The 19285-nt window shown below is 37.9% G+C and overlaps 1 protein-coding gene across 16 annotated transcripts in view; it reads left to right on the forward strand.

Annotated features, from left to right (window-relative positions):
• Window positions 1-15389, forward strand: part of sorbs2a (sorbin and SH3 domain containing 2a) — a 76318-nt gene extending 60929 nt beyond the window's left edge. For 12 of the 16 annotated variants that reach the window (XM_061678554.1, XM_061678563.1, XM_061678558.1 and 9 more), the window contains 6 exons: window positions 627-706; window positions 851-948; window positions 1157-1271; window positions 1351-1479; window positions 1980-2183; window positions 4416-8222. In XM_061678554.1, the coding sequence (XP_061534538.1) occupies window positions 627-706; window positions 851-948; window positions 1157-1271; window positions 1351-1479; window positions 1980-2183; window positions 4416-5084 (1295 nt within the window). In that variant the 3' untranslated portion in view covers window positions 5085-8222. Of the gene's footprint in view, window positions 1-626; window positions 707-850; window positions 949-1156; window positions 1272-1350; window positions 1480-1979; window positions 2184-4415; window positions 8419-9650; window positions 9720-10963; window positions 11002-11111; window positions 11219-13851 lie in introns of those variants that run through there. The other 4 variants (XM_061678559.1, XM_061678569.1, XM_061678568.1 and 1 more) reach the window with 3 other exon arrangements.
• The last annotated feature ends 3896 nt before the right edge of the window (window positions 15390-19285 follow it).

Raw genomic sequence — 19285 nt, forward strand, 5'->3', positions numbered from 1 at the left:
TCCTGAAAAAAGTTTTTTTTTTTCTCTTTCTAACTCTTTCCATGCCACAAGACAGCACCAAGGCCGTAGCTAATAGGAAAGTAGTAATTGGTGTCACAAAAGTATGTTCAAGTGATACATCTCGACTGAAAGACTAACATCTTTGTATGTGGGGGGAGGAGCTAAGTTTAGTCTGGTTAGTTAGTGGAAGTTATGGAGAGCGTTCGCCACGTTTAACCAGGTATTATAAAGAATTTAGGGGGTGATTTGTGTGAATTTGTGATTTTTCGCTATTCGGGGCAGGGCTTGGTCCCTTGCCCATACCATTAATGGGGGTTTACTGTATTAATCAGAATGGTGTTGTCCAATTCATAGCCATCTGTTTGTAATATGTCTTTTTGCAGTCACTGATCATCTCCCCCCCCCTCATTTCATTTTTTTTGCAAATGTATTTGATCAAAAGTGTGTCTTTGTCATATTTTGGGAATCCCAATCACCGATTTTAATGTCAAGGTTTCATGCCTTTACTGTATGTACTGTACTTGTTGGAATGACATCATCAGCCATATAGTGAGCATGCCCATCTTTGTCCCTTTTGTCGTTGCTATGCTAACTGTGCGTACTGTTTTGTCTCTCGCCAATCACAGACCAGGATGTGCCCAGGAGTTACTCCACCATGGATGGTCGCCACACGCCCCAGAATCGAAGAGCCACTCCTGACAGAGAGGTAGGACTTATTGTTTGTCCCGCCCAACCCCCAAATGACAACAACTAGCTTTGTTAGCATTAGCAATATTGGTTGTATTGTTGTGGTGCTTATTGCTGGTAATACTTGCTGCCTTTTTGTCTCCCCCACTTTTATTCCCTCTAGGTGTCTCATAAACAGATGACACAACTTATTCTCTTCTCTCTCCTCCATCAGAAGCAGCCCGCCCGAGCCATTTACGACTTTAAAGCGCAGACGGCTAAGTGAGTACGGTTTGAAGCATGAACGCCTTAACCCGACAGCAAATAGCCGCTCGCCCCATTAAACTTTACACGTTTTTATGTCAGCATTTTCGCATCCCACCATCACACCTGAATGGCTTTGACTGTGTCTTTCCTATTCATACGCCACCTGCTCTCCAATGAGTAAAGCCCCATTGTTCACGCTTAAATTAACCCGACTGCGTTACAGGGAGTTAACGTTCAAGAAAGGGGACGCGGTGAACATAATCAGGCAGCTCGACAGCAACTGGTACGAAGGCGAGCACCGAGGCCGGGTAGGGATATTCCCCATAGCTTACGTCGAGGTGGGTGTACAGCTAGCAAAAATCACAAACTGTATGAATAGCATGATATGGCATTCACACTCTAATTCTATGTCTTTAGAAGATGGCGTCTTCGGAGAAGCAGCAGCCCAGCCGCCCGCCTCCGCCCGCCCACCTCAGAGAGATTGGAGAGGCGGTGGCTCGCTACAACTTCAACGCCGACACAAACGTGGAGTTGTCTCTCCGAAAGGTAGCTTGTGTGGCGGAAGTCAAAGCTTATCCCACCTGAATTTTGGCAAGAGAAGTGGGGTACACCCTGGACTGTACGCCAGTCAATCGCGTATATCGCGCCTATTTTCTATACAGCTTCTTGTTAGGCCCAGATGATTTTTTTGGTGAGAAATGGTGTACCCCCCTGGAGTGGACACCAGTTGCTCATGTAAAAAGCTACTTTGATGTGATATTTATAACACCCATTCATCCATTTTCTATACCGCTTGTCCTCATTAGAGTTGTGGGTAATTGTACTCTATCCCAGTTGACTTTTGGCAAGAGAAGCGGGGTACACTCTGGACTGTACGCCAGTCAATCATGTATCTACTCCAATACAATACCATCCATCCGTCTTCTGCTTGTCCTAATTAGGGTCACAGGTAACCTAAGCTTATTTTTTGCAAGAGAAGCAGGTTACACCCTGAACTGATGGTCAATCGCACATTAAGTTACAAGTGTGTGTGTGTCTGTGTACAGGGCGAAAGGGTGATCGTTATGCGGCAGGTGGACCAGAACTGGTACGAGGGCAAGATCCCAGACACGACCAAACAGGGCATCTTTCCTGTGGCTTATGTGGACCTGCTCAAGCGCTCGCCCGCCAAGACCTCTGCCCACCACCTCCACCACGTGGACCCCCAGGGATACCATAGAAGCAGGACACCCAGTTCCACGCCCATCAAGGTAAGGGAATGTCACCACAACACCAGGATTGATGAGAGGCTCATTTGGGACATGTACAGTGGAACCTCGAAAGCTCCCAATTTGTAATTTAAACAAGAATATTGGGGGAAATCATTGCTGTTTTTACTTGATTACTTGTATTGGAATTAGCTGTCCACCCATCAAGTGTGAAATTACACAAGCAAGTAAGTCTTTTGTGAGCTGCCTATTACCCCAAATGTGTGAAATGTGAAATGGAGTGACTTTTGAAGGACTTTGACATCACAGTGTGTTGAATTTACATAATCCTGCCCCAACACAGAGTTTCTCCACTCACGATTTGGCAGGTAGGCCGGGGAAAGCTAAGCTAAAAAGCTACGCAGAGCTGCAGTGATAAGTGGCACATGTGGTGGCCAGTATTTGTGTTTGGCGAAGTGTCCGTTGCATGGTCCACACACACGGATCTGATATACTATTTGACGGGTATAATCTGAAGACCAAATACAAGCCCCGGTTATCATGTTAAGGAAAGCTGTACTCTGCGTTAGCCCTTCAGTCTAAATCAGTCCCAGCTTAATTTGGGGGGGGGAAAAAACGTTGTGCACTGGTTGGCAGTCAATCATGTATAAGGCTACATGCTGCAGTAAGATACCACCCGTCCAACCATTTTCCGACACAAGTGCTTGTTCTTTTTAGGGTCTCGAGTAACTGGGGTCTATTCCGGCTGACTTTAAGGGAGAGAAGCGGGGTACACCATGGACTGGTTGCCCATCAATTAGTGGTGCTCCGATCGATCGGCCACTGATCATGATCAGCTGATTTCCGTAGAAAACACGTGATCGGCGCTCATCTATCAATACCTTTCATTGTCAATCACAAAAAAACGATCACCTGTGGCTCATACTTTGCAGCCTGCAGAGAATGTGTGCAGTGTAGTGCAAGGCAAGGTAATTAATCCAAATCTGACTGTGATTTAAACTGTTTATTGACACCCCAGTTGGAGTTGACTGTAAAACTAAACGCACAAGAAAACAATTTGCATCATTTTATATTAAAATCCAAGACATTGTTTTAGAAATCGCCATTTTATGCTAACAATTAATGGAAAACCCTATTGACGGGCTAGCTAATATTAGCATGTGATCACGGGAGGGATTTACCTTCAAATATTGAATATTCACACACAAACGCTGTAGTAACACATACAGACAGTTGATATAACAATACTCACAGGAATATATTCTTCCTAATCTGTTAAAAACGAGTTTATTTAAATTATAACGTGACTTTCCTCTTCTGTTTTTTTTTTTTTTATCTTACAGTTAACAAGTAGCTTCTTGCATGGATCGCACCACACTGCCCCTAAGAGTCCAAGGCACCCACAGCAGGAAAAGCAGATCATTGACCCGTATAAAAATCAGACTAAATTTTTCCTGGTTTAGGTCAATTAGATTACAAAAAAAAAATCACATTTGTTAAATGTCACAATAATGAGAGGATTTTTTTTTTACACATGATAATACAGTCATGACTAAAAACGTTTTTAGCCCTGACTATTTATTTTTCGTTGTTTTGCTTTTCTATTATTTTAATACATTATTTTACTTGTTACTAATTTATTTGCTGGTTGTTCTTTTAAGTTACAGTTAAATTTTTGTTTTCATAGTAAAATAACTACAACTACAAATATATGAATAATCAATCATGATTAGATTTCAATATTAATCAAAATAATCGTGATTATTATTTTTTCCTATAATCACCCAGCCCTAGTGTAGCATCCCCCTTCACACTGCATAGGCACGCAGCACCTACAAAGCAAACCCAAACAAACATGTCGGATTATATATAGCCAGTACCACTCACCATAAATAAATTGAAAAATGTACAGCTAATCCATATGAACGGTATCGGAAGTGATCATCAGATCTCACTCATGGATGATCGGTATCGGAATCGGCAGCATAAACCCCTGATCGGAGCACCCCTACCATCAATCATATAAAAACCACTCTGATACACTAAAATAAATGTCCATCCAACTATGGAAGTGAGTTGCAATCAAATTTTAGAGATTCCACTGTATTACAATAGGGGCATTTATTGTTGCTTGAATCCACCGGTATTATAATAGTACACATATATATATTGCATATTTTCTACAAATGAGAGTAAATAAATCATAGCATTACATGCACACTGTGTTCCCTTCTGTTTACTCTCTTCCCTCTTTTCCACTTCCTCCTCATGGAGACATTCTACGGTCTACCACCTCCTTCCCCCACCCCCGCCCGCGACCACCCATCCTCCCTGCTGACAAGGCCCGACCTGCGGGCAGTCACCTATGAGTGGCTCTCCCTCACTGTGGATGTCCCACCGCCTCGTTCCCTCTCGACCACGCCCATGCCGCCCCCGCTCCCCAGTCACGACGCGTCGTCTTTGGACGAGCTCCTACCCGCCTCGCCCGAGTATCCCTCCAGCGTTTTAGGTCCACTCGCACATTCTCGTGGGCGAAGCTCGATCGACCGATTGCGCGCAACGAATCCAAGCAAGTTGGCAAAAGCGGTGTCGGAGCCCATGACGTCACATAGCCGCATTGATGTCCAGCTCAGTGTCGCAGACCCTTACGACGACCTGTTGTCTGTTATTCTGGATGACCAGGACCGGTCACCGGTGTACTCTATAAATAAGGCCCAATTTCGAAAATCTCAGCCAGAAGCGAAACCCCGAGCAATTGAATCAGCAGAACAGAAACGTGTAACAGCACACATCCTGAGCGAATCCCTCGTTGAGTCTCAGAGGTCTCCGTCAACTAGAGGGAAGGCGTTTATAGAGTTATTCATTCAGGAAGAAGATGAGGTGGCTAGAGAGGATGAGGAGATTTTTACAGGGAGGCTCAGTATACAGGTAGAACATGTGTGAGCTTTCTTTTAAACATCCCTGTTTCCACCAAGCATTACAGTTTACTCCTTTGAGGTACGCTTTTTAAAATGATGTCTACTACTTTGCATTACCAACCTTAGTGTTGGGGTACCTACTAGAGCTTGAGACCTACAGACCTGTGACTTTGTAAAATAATATTACAATACACTTTTGTGCCTCATGGCAATAACATCCATACGGAAACACGCTGTTAGGGTTTTAGAGATCCTATTACAGCGTTTTAATGTCGCGTAAGTTTATTCTTTTGTAGAAAAAAAGATAGGTGCAACTTTTTCATTCAAGTTAAAACTTTGAGTTTACTAATAATAGTTGTAAACTTATTTTACACTTGCGAAATTAACAATATTTTAAAATGAGATGTGAGGCACGTCTGCAAGATGAACCACCTTCACATTACACCTACTGTATGTCATTACAGTTTCAAAACAATTTGTACTGCCAACTTCTTTTTGCACTTGCGCTACATTGGTAATAAAACAGACTAGTGAGCCACATCTGCAACACAAATCGTCCACTTTAATTACTTATTCACCATTAAAGTTAATACTTATTTTTTATTTATTATTAACTGTGGTTAACATCACACATGCATTAATGTTAAAAAAAAAAAGACCACACACACTCAAAGTCACAGATTTTAGTTTATAGTGTGGAATGTGAGGACGGCAACCCCATGTGGACAACAATAATAGCTGCACCTTACATGCACATTTTATTGATTAATAAGGAAAAGTCCAGTTTTATCAGATGAAATGATGGGATAATCTCTAGGATAATGGATTCTAAAAATATTGAATTCCTGCAGCCCTAACCGTGATGTGTGAGCCACATTTACAATGCCTATTTCCTTCGCAGTACACCTTTGTCGTGAAAGTTACTTAAAAAAAATATTTAATACCGATGTGCGGGTATCGGGGTAACTTTAATACCCAAGGTTCACTGCTCACAACTGTTTGTGTTGAAAGCAATTGATGCTGTCCCAGCCTCCAGTCGCCATATTGGACCTGAAGTCTTTGTTTTTGTTTTTGCAACTTTACTCTGCCAAGGCTTGAGAGATGAGTTTCAAACCGTACTGAACTGTACTGCCTTGTGGAAACACAGTTTGTCTTAAAAAGCTGGAGTACCTTGGATGAGACATGCAGGAAAATATTTCTATATATAATTTTACATTTTAATAACAAATGTAGACATATATGCAAACAGTGGCTTCAAACTATAGTCGACTCGTCATTTATTTAAACATTTTAATGACAAGGTGGAAATGTGTCATTTTAACATTTTTCAGAAGAAAAACTTGATAATCTCTTGACTTTTAACTTTTTTTTAAACGAACTTAACATTTTAAGTTGTTACTCAGAAATGTGTGTTGACCACTGTCAAAGTAGAGTACTCAAATTGGTAGCCGTTATGGGCGAAAAATTGTTTTAATACTCCTCAAATATTGACCAAGGGGTGTTTATTTACTCAATTGCAGAAAGTATCAGGCGTGTGAGGTAAGGCATCTGCAGAGGCCATATCGTCGAGACGGATATTTTAAAAAATAGATTAATAATAATAATGTTTATTTAAATCCTAAATACAGTGATCCCCCGTTTTTCGCGGTTAATGGGGACCAGAACCCCCCGCGAAAGGTGAAAAACCACGAAGTAGGATTTGCCCCCGCCCCTGAGGAATTTTCGTGCATGTGTATGTGTGTACCAGAATGTTTAAAATATGTAAACAGTATTTATACTTTACATATTTGAGACAAAGATTACAACAGTACATGTATTTACTTAAATCTTTAATTATAAAACCTTATACAGTAATTAACATTCATCAACATTGCTTTCTGAGAGAGGCGAAGAGGCTTGCGTTGGTGGCGGGGGAGAGGCTCTCACTTTAGGTTTTAGGTTCACTGAGAGACTCTTCTGCTGGAGGCGCTGATGGTGTAGCTGGGGTTTTACCTTGGAGAAAAACATGGTGATGGGTAGTTGTTGTCTTTGTTTTTTCTTTTGCTTGATTCATTCACGCCATAATGGCGTGCCACAGATGCATAACTTCTGCCCTCTTTGATCAAATCTAAAAGTTTCACTTTTTCGCTGATAGTCATCTTCTTCTTCTTCCTCTTGGGCGCCTCGGAGGAAGCTTTCGCAGGGGCACAGCGCTTAGGCGCCATTGTAAGGGCTTAAATAATCAAAAAAAGTTTGATTAGTATACGAGACAGTCAACAGCGTGGACGAGAAAGGCGTGACACAACAAGGGAAGATGCTGGGTGAGGCCGCGATGATGCGCAGCTCACGGGATAAATCCACTCTTGCTCTCATTGGTCGATGTGGCGCCGGGAGCCAATCACGAGCCTTGTGTGAGTGCCCGTGGCATGTACAGTACAGTACAGGCATGTACAAAGCCTCTGAGTCAACTCATCTCTTTGTTGGCATGCATGGAAACCTTCTCTCTCGTGCATCAACATGAAACAACGCGTCTTTCCGCAATACAGCTGCTGATATGGCTGTATTTTTTCTTTTTTTTTTTTGATGAATTTATTTATTTTATTTTTTTGATGAATATTTTGGAAAAGCACTGAAGCCGCAAAATGTGAAGCGCGAAGTGGCGAGGGAACACTGTATATCAATAATGATATTAAATAATAAAATAACTTTTTTTATATATAAACAACAATTGAGTTTGAAAAAAACCTAAGTAATGAAGATTTTTTTAATGTTTAGTCTTTAATAATAATAATAATAATAATAACAATAATAATAATATATTTTAATATTTGGACAAATTCTCATAATAATAATAAGAAATAATGATGCATATTAAGAAGGATGTTTTGAGAACTGTGAATCTTTAATTAAAAATAATTATAAAATCTAAATATTGTAATGATTAGTAAGAATTATAATAAATAACGTTTTTTTTTTAATTCTACAGATTTCAATATTTTCCTCCCTGTCCTACTGAGGCTACTCAGTAATTATTTAAATGCAGTTGAAGTTTTGTATTCAGTGTTGTGTGTCATTGCCCCCACTAGGCTGACGTCTGTCCCCCCACTCACTCACCTTCTCCTCCCACCGGCCACCCGTCATCCTCCTCACCCCAACCCTTGAACTCTCCCCGGGCCTCTCCCTTCCCACCGCCTCTCCCCATCTTCTCCACGTCACCTCCCCTCTCGCACTCTCCCTCTGTCTCCCCCCTCCACTCGCCAGAGGCACTGACTCCGCCCAACCCTGCCACGTCTCCCTCGTCCACATCCCCCCTTCTCTTTACTTCCTGCCGCTCTCCCCCCACAGTACCCCACACGGGCCGCAGGTCTCCCAAGGTGAAGGTAAACTGGAGTCAGGGTCGTGCTGAGGATGAATTCTAACAGCTAGTTTTGGAATAGTGAGTGGATTAATCTATGGACCTCACAGTGTGGCTAGTTACAGTATTTACTCAACTGCAGAGTGCCAGGCCTTTGTACAAATATACTTTGCCAATATATGGTGTTTAAATTTTTTTTGTGATATTTATGTAATAGTTTATAATGATAGAGTTCAGTAGTCATTTATGCTTTTTTTATATCAAATAATATGCTTTATTAAATAATTTGTCCACAAATAAATAACAATATAGTTTGTTTGGGGGAAATGCCTTTATTTGTACAAATGCATTTTTCTGCTATAAATAAAATAGTAAATATTTGTAATCAGTATTCCACAAATAATTATAATATAGTAATAACGGTGTAGTGACAATAGAGTTCTGTTGGAGAGGCCTTTATTAGTACAAATGCATTTTTATAATAATATTAAATAATATTGTTTATATTTTGAATCAAATATTCCAAAACATATGCCAGTTTTCTAATCATATAATATTATATCATATCACATTTTCCACAAATAAATAGCAGCATTTATTTGTAAAACAATAAATATATTTAATAACATTAAATAATATTGTTTGTTAAAAATATTATATTATAAATATTGTTTAACTCATTCCTATTTTCTTAATCCACAAATAACCAAGTTTGTTGGCGAAAGACCTTTTATTTGTATAAAAGCATTTTACTGCAATATCCAACTCTACATTTTTTAAAACCCATTAAATGAATAAAGATGTAGTGTTCATTAGTGTTTTAAAATAATAACACACAGTAAATTACTAGTTCATAATTTTTTTTATTGCAAATTTTCCATCAGTGTTATAATGATTCTCCTTAAACTACCCGCTGTAAACTTCAGCTTTACAGATGCCACGTCGACTCTGCAGTCTGCATGTTTTGTGGTAATGACGTCCATCACAAAGTGTGACGACATCATGTCATAGTATTTATGATTTTATAAAATATGATGTGCCTGCTAACTGCTAATTGTCCAGTAACATAAATTATTTTGTGGTTAAAGATACAAAGTTTGCGCAGATGGTGGTTGCATCGTGATTGACTTTGGTGATTGTTGGCATGTGGGCGTTTGGCTTTTTGCGTGTGCTTGACATGAACGCGAGTGGCTTAGTGTGGGTTAGCTATGGAAGCCAGAAAATACATTTTGACCTTTTTGTATGCCCGCGGAGCAGGATCCAGTCGTGGGTGGAAAGCCGCCTCGTAGCCCCATCTTGTCTCGGAGGCCCGCTAGAGGTCGGAGGGTAGGGGGACCCGTCTTTGTCTCTTGGTGATCTCTGCTCGCTGAAATTGTCGCGTAGGGTTGCTTTTAAGTGGCCACATTTGAGGAAGTCGTCCCAGACCGCTTCGTTAACATGCATTTTCAAATAAGTGCAAAGTACAGAAGAATTATTACCGAAAGTGTTGTTGTTGTTGTTGTTTGTACGTGAGGGTTACTCCATACAGGCCCAAAAATAGGCCTGCATTCTAATAAAATGCAATGATATTTGTTAATATAAAAAGAAGTAATTATAGTAATCTATTGGATGGAAGAAAATTCTAATAACATTGTTTATATTTTAATAAACTGTATATAATAGTGCATTACTACTACTACTACTGCGACTACGATATTATTTACCAGTAAATTAGTTCACAAAAATATATATATATTTTTGGACATAATTTTCTTTGAAGTAAAATTTCAATAGTAAATTTTCACAAATAGTGTTCAATTAGGTGGAAATGTTTTGGTTTTTTTAAATACATTTTATTACACTATTTAATAAACACATTTGTTATTAATTCTATTTTTTGTTTGTATATTATTTGTTTAATTATTACTAATCAAACATTTAAATCGCTGATTTATTTTTGAGTCAGTGTTGTAATATTGGCTGTAATTTTAGTTTTTCCACAATAAATTACAGCGTTCTCCTTAGGTGGCGTCCTGCGACCCTAACCAGGATAAGCGGTGTTGAAAATGGATGGATGGATTATTCAATTCATCCATCCATCCATTTTCAGCACCCTGGTTAGAGTCATGGGGCGCTGGAGCCTATCTATAAAATTCATTAATTAAAAAATATTTTTTGTATGTATGTATGTGTGTGTGTGTATATATATATATATATATATATATATATATATATATATATATATATATATATATATATATATATTTGAACTCATTATTATTAAAAATATATTTTTTCTAAATCTGTTTTTCCACAAATAAAAACAGTTTTCCATTTGACGGACAAATCTTTCTAATATTTAAAATACATTTTAGTACAGTAAAACTAAATTTAAAATGTAATTACAAATTTTTTTAAATTAATCTTTAATTTTTTTGTCAATATTATATATTCCTCTTAACTCCAAAGTAAACATCAGCTTTACAGATGCCATCTTTTGTTATGTTATGTTACGTTACATTATGTCATGTTATGTTAACAAAATACTACTTTAAATGAAAGTTTTCTAATACATTTTATTTCTTTTTCAGCGATTAGTTCAGGAAGCTCTCCACGGTGGAGGAGATCCGTAAGTCATGTTGACAGTGTAAAATGTATTTGTGTAATTTTAACGTCAATAAGCCAATTAAATGCCAACCATCAAGTTTAATAAACAATAGATGTTTGCTTGCAATGTAGCTTCCAGGCCGTGTACAACTACGCGCCGCGCAACGAGGACGAGCTGGAGTTGAGGGAGGGCGACGTTGTCGACGTGATGGAGAAGTGTGACGACGGATGGTTTGTCGGTAAGCAAAAACACACAAGACGACTTATTGTTATTATTAAAACTATGTATTGTCTTAATGAATCCCTTTGGGAGGACCATTAAGTCCTAGGGTAATATAAGACCATGCTTTGGGTAAAAGTTCCACAGGGTTAATATGTAAATTAAATTAGAAAGGAATTGACTTTCTGAAATATTTTCCCATGTGTTCAATTAATCTGTATAAGATATATATATATATATATATATATATATATATAGAGAGAGAGAGAGAGAGAGAGAGAGAGAGAGAGAGAGAGAGAGAGAGAGAGAGAGAGAGATTTTTTTTTAAACAACTACAATAGGTTCTCTTCTACCCTGTCTGCAGCTGATTGGGAAGAAAAATGTTGAACTGTGTTTTTGTTTTGTTTTTCCTATATTTTTGTGACTTTTGGCTTGTCCAGTGTAATATTATTTTGAATTTTTTCATTACCTTCCATCCATCCATTTTCTGAGCCGCTTATCCTCACAAGGGTCGCGGGATTGCTGGAGCCTATCACAGCGATCATCGGGCAGGAGGCAGGGTACACCCTGAACTGGTTGCCAGCCAATCGCAGTTTTTCATTACCTGTAAGGTCAAATATATATTTTACTTTTTGAATTGTTTAAAAAAAAAAAAAAAAAAAAAAACGATCTCTGATCCGATCACAAGATGGAGCAATTATTATTATCTATTTAAATGACTTGTTTATTTACTGTATATACTTGTGTACTGAGTATCTTCAACAAAAGTATTATCTATTCAGGTCACGTACTCTAATCAGTCAGGTCAAACCAACATTACAACATGACAGAAATAATGGGTGCTAACTTACTGTAATTAAAAGTCCTCTCCTGAGCGCCGGTGACCACCAGCACACGTTTTTCCCCATTCTTATACGCAACGTGATTGATTGTTGTTATCGTCGTCTTGGTAACGAGTGTATCAGGTTGCATTTGAGTTGACCAGTGATCGTAAATGACGTGAAGCGGTGGTTTCGGAATACAAGATTTTATTACAGTAGTCTGACATAGTGCAATTGTGAAAGACCAAATTTGTCTTGTAGTCTGAGCCGTGTATTAAGTGTTGTCTGTCCCACACCGCTGACATGTTTTTTTATAAATAACTTTATTGGCTGTCAGATATTTACAGTACTACGTCAAAAGACAAGGCTAAAAATAAACCAGCTTTTGGATTAAAATATACTGTAGACAATGGCAACGCAGAGTACATTTCTTTTGCGGAGCCGATCGGATCGGCGAATTATGACATCAAAGCCGATCAGTCGATTAGCATAAAATGCAAATTGAGAAATGGCAAGAATATTAAAATGAGAAAGTTAAGAGTAAAGTTAAGCGTTTGGCATTTGGACCTGTTCAACTGTATGAAAACCAAGCGAATTTAAGAAAACAAACAAAATTTTGGCAAAAAAATAAATAAATAAATGTTGAAAACTAGGGCATACAAAAACAGAGGTTACACTGTATATTTAATGATACGATGAGGCAATTATACAATGATTGAATGAGTGAAATTTTATTATGTTGTCATGCATACAAATGTACACCCAGCCCACATGGGTTTATAAAACACCAAATAATCTAATAATACAGCATACACTTTTATATGGTTCCACAGTCATAACAGCCCTCTGAGGGAAACCATAAACTACAATGTGTCCCATGACAAAAAAATGAGATTGACACCCCTGATCTGGAATGTAAAAAAGAACATGAACCCATGTTACATAAGCAACTGTATTCTGTAGTTAAATTTTTCACCACAAGCAAACCAACTTCACATGAGGCTCATCAATAGCATTAGCTAGCATACTAGCCTGAATAACAATCTGACGTGACATATCACATATGGGCAAACAAATATGTGGACTAGCACTTTACACAAACAGTAGAAAGTCATTAAAGTCCCATTTTGGCATATTCACACGATAGAAAATGTTAGGGAATATGGAAAATTTTGACTACACAAGCTATTAGTAGCGGTATTGGCAGAAATAACTGAAACATACTTTGACTTTCAGTTTTGACAGTGCACGAGGTGCATTCAAGGACCGCCACCAAAACGGTCATCTCAAACGCAGACGGAAAAACACTATCAGTGTTCCACAAGATGGTGCCAAAGTCATACCTTTGTTGCTTTGGTTGCAGCACAAAAACAACGAATAAACAAGATTTACAGCAAATATAGAATAGGTTAATAAAATGCCGACTCACAAATATGCAGGATGTCAATGTATTTGAGTTTCACTTTCTGAATTGAACTTATGAAGTAAATTAACTTATTTTTGTTTTTTACCATATTCTATTTTATAATTGGAAGTAAAATCACGCTGTGTCACAATTGCTCATTTCTTTTCAAAGAACTGGAACCAGTGACGTAAAATTTGCATATTTTGATGTTTTGTGGAGGGTTTTTTTGGGGGGAGGGGGGATTCAGTGTGTTTGAGCAGCATGTTGTAATTAAATAAGTTGCCAATAGATGGCACTATGAACCTATAGTTTACAAGTAAAATGGCACCCTCAGTACGCTAATAACTGACCGCCTTTGCCATCGAAAAATGTGTAATTTAGATCAAATTCATGGAAGCATTTTATTGTTTTTAATTGTTTACGCAGGGACGTCTCGTCGAAGCAAGTTGTTCGGAACCTTCCCAGGAAATTACGTCAAACAACTACCGTGAATAATTCCTCGCCAAACCCTCCTCAGCACAGAAGATGTGTGTGTGTCTTGTGTGTGTGAGTGGCAACACAACTCTCACTAGCCAACTTCAACAGAAGACCTCGTTGGTAGAATTTTTTTGTTTTTAACTCTTGTACGCTTGTCTTTATGGTCAAAGACAAGGCGAAAAATGACAATGATGGAAAAACGCTTTTGTGTGTGTGTGTGTGTGTGTGCGCGTGTGTGTGTGTGTGTGTCTGTGCGTGCGTGTGTTTGTGCACGTGTGTTTTTGCAGCATCACGTATTTTTCATTTGTTTGTTCAAAAATTTCCGTACCCCAAAGACATTCAATGACAAATTTTGTGCTGTTACGTGCGCAAATTTTGCTGGTTCACCATCACCACTAGCGTTTATGCACTTTAACCAATTTGTGTTTGTTTGTTTGACATCAGATTTCACCTCCGAAGGAGAAAGTGTGTCGGTTTTCCGGGGCAAGGGGGGCTTGCCAGTTTTTTAGTTGTTGTATTTATTAGCGCTCAAATGCTAGGGTATGATTGTAGTGTTGTTTTTGTTTTTTTAATTAACGCAACTGAACCCACTTTTGAAGGATTGTTTTTATAAAGTAAATTAGGTAGCATCCCAGAAAAAGCACGTATCTCCATATTTTATTTTTACATATTGGAAAATCAATAATTTTATAATAATTATTATTATTAACAATTATTATTAACAATTATTATTATTATTTATAAGATTTTTTTTATTATTTACTCTTATTTCAGTTCTTGAAAGAAAAATGTAACTAAAAATGTTGAATTAAGTTACATTTTTGAAGACTGACAATATTCAATATTTGTTAGTTTTTTTATTTGTTTGTTTTTTTGAAACACATTTTTACAAAAGATTTTGAAGTTTTTGGTCAGAATGTGGCTAAATATTTGACATTCGTATCCGAAAAGCAAACTTTTTTTTTTTCAAAAAAAAAAAATAAACTTTGTTGGGAGATGTGTGTGTACATAATTATACAGTGACGACATACAATAGGGTGATAACCATTATTTTTATTTTTTATTTTTTTTAAATGATAATTGCCTTCTGTAATTATGTCCAACAGAGCGCATGTTACCTTTTTTTTTTAATACGAAAAAAGGATTTGTGTTTCGGCTATAGTTTTTTTTTTTTAACTCAAAATTCGGAGCTACGTGTTTTTTGTCAAATATACAATATTGCACTAATTAACATAAGATATAGATTGGAGGCTGTCAGTTTAGTTATACAGGTTAGATAAATTTCCAGGTTTTCCACCAGGGAGCGTTTGTACTACATTTACAGCCACATCTTAGCTATAACGTTGCACGAATGCTTTTTATTTTATTTTTGGACACTGACTATTGTTGAAGCACCTTAGAATATTATTTTTTATCATAAATTCACATTGTTGCTCACATTTTCACATTTCAGTGTGTGTGTGTGTGTGTGTGTGGTTTTTTTTTTCTCAGCCTTTTATGTTATCCAAGATCCACCTGCTTTATATATATATATATATAAAAAAAAAGATCACTCACTTTTGGTATTATTATTTTTCTTCTTTTGCCACCTTTTTTCCCATCAACAGCGCCACCTTCTGTGTGTTTTTACGCAATTTTTTCATGACTGAACACCGCCTTAAAAAACAGACTAGCGTATGTAACGTGATGAATGCAAAAAACATGAATAATGTTAATGTCGTGAAAACAGCTTATTTGTAAGCACATCACACACACGAGTCAAGTATTTCTACTTTGCATTTTATGGGGCTGTATTATTAATAAATGCTTAGATTCATGATCATATTCTTTTTATTGTTCTTTATGAAATGTCAAATGCGTACAATTTGAATTTAAAGTTGTCTTTTTTGTAATTTTAATACTGGAAGTGTGTCAAGTTTAAAGCAACAACATGTAATTGTGTCAGCAAACCACTCAGCTGTATTTCATTTTCTTCTTTAATACTGGTGGACAACATTGTTGGATTATTTTCGTTTGTAGCGCTAACATACATGAAATTGATTGATTGAGTTTGTACAACTGTGAATGGTAATATTAGCACTAACACATGACAGGTATCTAGGCTAACCATCAACTATTAAAGAATACTAAGAAATGGTGACATCAGAGATGCTATACTGTCAGCACTACTACATATATGTTGTACAAACTAGAATACATAGACAATGTCATGTGTGTTAGCTTTGGTGCTAACACAATCACATCTCCTGCATGTCTTAGTGTTCTTTGAGGGCCAAACTGGATGCCTGTCATGATGTGATAAATATTTTCCTTACTTCTGCTTTTTTAAAGGCCTCTGCAATAACTTCATGACAGTTAAAAAGGGGCTTCAAGAAAACAAAGGGGGGAAAAGCATTGTGTTGAGCACTATGCTAATGCAATGTAGCAGCAATTTGAGTGACAATTCTCTGTTAGAACTGTAGGAAAAGGAGCCAAGCAACAAAGTTTTGTGGCCCTTTTGGATCCCATACAAAAAAATACAACCTAAAAATCAAACCATCAAATATCCCATAATGGAGCTCATGTAATCGCCCCGAAGAAAATAATGTTTCAGATTTTCTCTTTTAATTGCCACTGATTTCACTGAGTGTTTTGTAAAATACTAAAAAAAAAAAAAAATCCCTTTAAATGCCTCTGCGATAACTTCAGAATCAGAATCATCTTTATTTGCCAAGTATGTCCAAAACACGCAAGGAATTTGTCTCCGGTAGTTGGAGCCGCTCTAGTACAACAAACAGTCAATTTACAGAACACTTTGAGGACATAAAGACATTGACAAAAAACAAGTGTGCAAAAAGATGCAGAGTCCTCTAGCACTTAGAGCAGTTCGAACGACTAATATTGCAATAGTCCGGTGCAATGACCAGGTCAGTATGAAAAGTATGCAAAACAACATGGCAATAATTTTTTTTGTATACAGTGGTGCCTTGTACAACCCCAATTCCAATGAAGTTGGGACGTTGTGTTAAACATAAATAAAAACAGAATACAATGATTTGCAAATCATGTTCAACCTATATTTAATTGAATACACGACAAAGACAATATATTTAATGTTCAACCTGATAAACTTGATTGTTTTTAGCAAATAATCATTAACTTATAATTTTATGGCTACAACACCTTCCAAAAAAGCTGGGACAGGGACATGTTTACCGATGTACATCATGTTACATCACCTTTTCTTTTAACAATATTCAATAAATGTTTGGGAAATGAGGACACTAATTGTTGAAGCTTTATAGGTGAAATTCTTTCTCATTCTTACTTGACGTACAGCTTCAGCTGTTCAACAGTCCGGGGTCTCCGTTGTCGTATTTTACGCGTCATAATGCGCCACACATTTTCAATGTGAGACAGGTCTGGACTGCAGGCAGGCCAGTCTAGTACACGCACTCTTTTAGTAGGAAGCCACGCTGTTGTAACACGTGCAGAAGTGGTTTGGCATTGTCTTACTGAAATAAGCAGGGGCGTCCATGAAAAAGACATTGCTTTGATGGCAGCATATGTTTCTCCAAAACCTGTATTTACCTTTCAGCATTAATGGTGCCTTCACAGATGGGTAAGTTACCCATGCCATTGGCACTAACACAGCCCCATACCATCGCAGGTGCTGGCTTTTGAATTTTGCGTCCAGAACAGTCTGGATGGTTCTTTTCCTCTTTGGCCTGGAGGACACGACGTCCACAATATCCCAAAACAATTTGAAATGTGGACTCGTCGGACCACAGAACACTTTTCCACTTTGCATCAGTCCATCTTAGATGAGCTCGGGCCCAGAGAAGCCGGCGGCGTTTTTGGGTGTTGTTGATAAATGGCTTTTGCTTTGCATAGTAGAGTTTCAAGTTGCACTTACGGATGTAGTGCCGAACTGTATTTACTGACATTGGTTTTCTGAAGTGTACCTGAGCCCATGTGGTGATATCCTTTACACATTGATGTCGGCTTTTGATGCAGTGCCGCCTGAGGGATCGAAGGTCACGAGCATTCAATGTTGGTTTTTGGCCTTGCCGCTTACATGCAGTGATTTCTCCCGATTCTCTGAACCTTTTGATGATATTATGGACCATCGATGATGAAATCCTTAAATTCCTTGCAATTGTACGTTGAGGAACATTTCCTTAAAGTGTTTGACTATTTTCTCACCCACTTGTTCACAAAGAGGTGAACCTCGCCCCATCTTTGCTTGTGAATGAGTGAGCAATTCAGGGGAGCTCCTTTGATACCCAATCATGGCACCCACCTGTTCCCAATTAGCCTGTTCACCTGTGGCATGTTCCAAACAGGTGTTTGATGAGCATTCCTCAACTTTCTCAGTCTTTTTTGCCACCTGTCCCAGCTTTTTTGGAATGTGTTACAGCCATAAAATTCTAAGTTAATGATTATTTTCTAAAAACAATCAAGTTTACCATGTTTGAACATTAAGTATCTTGTCTTTGTAGTGTATTCAATTAAATATAGGTTGAACATGAGTTGCAAATCATTGTATTCTGTTTTTGTTTGTGTTTAACATAATGTCCCAACTTCATTGGAATTGGGGTTGTAATACAAGTGTTATTTGATTTGTGACCACGCTCTTAACTCAAAACACTTGTATCTCAAATCATCCTTCCCCTGTCGAAATGAATAGAAATGCCATTAATTTGTTCCACCCTCCCCCAAAAAACAAAGAATGTTGTACTGTAATGTGTTCTTTAATGAGGAAAAATAGCTTACCTTAATTCAAAAAAATAATGACATAACTAAATAGAATTAAAGGAATTATAAAAATGTTTTTAAATCACGCTGGCCTTTGTGCCGCCCACTCTGGTGTGTCTGCATTGGCCGCCGGGGGGCAGTATTGGGTCGACCTGGTAAACTTCATTGAGACATCTCAACCCCTTCAGCTCATCACTGCAGCACTAATATTACTTGTTCTTCGCAGAGGATAAAGAATATATTACTGAATACTGTTGTATATCTACGTGTGTTTGTGCACCGTTCAGTGTTCAGTCAATTGCTTAAAGAGCTACAGCACCCCAACCTGTATGCTATTTAGCATTAGCATTAAGATAGTGGTCTGAAATGCTAAGGTGTGGGTGTTATAAATACACAACATGTAATTTTCTTTTATGTGTAGCTTGACAGTAAAGTTGAACTTAGAGTGGCTCTGAACAGCTTAAAATCTCTTTTTTGAAGAATTGTTCACTATCTGCCAAATTGTTGCTAATTGTGAAGTGAGTTGAGTTCACTGCCACCTCACAGCACTCGTATCTCAAATTTTTGATCGCAAGTCAAAGCAAAAAATTGTCCAGACAATGGCTTGTATCTCGAAAAACTTGTAAGTCGGGTCACTCGTATCGCG

Source organism: Phycodurus eques, chromosome 6 (assembly GCF_024500275.1).
Source record: "Phycodurus eques isolate BA_2022a chromosome 6, UOR_Pequ_1.1, whole genome shotgun sequence".
In the NCBI taxonomy this organism is placed as follows: Eukaryota; Metazoa; Chordata; class Actinopteri; order Syngnathiformes; family Syngnathidae; genus Phycodurus; species Phycodurus eques.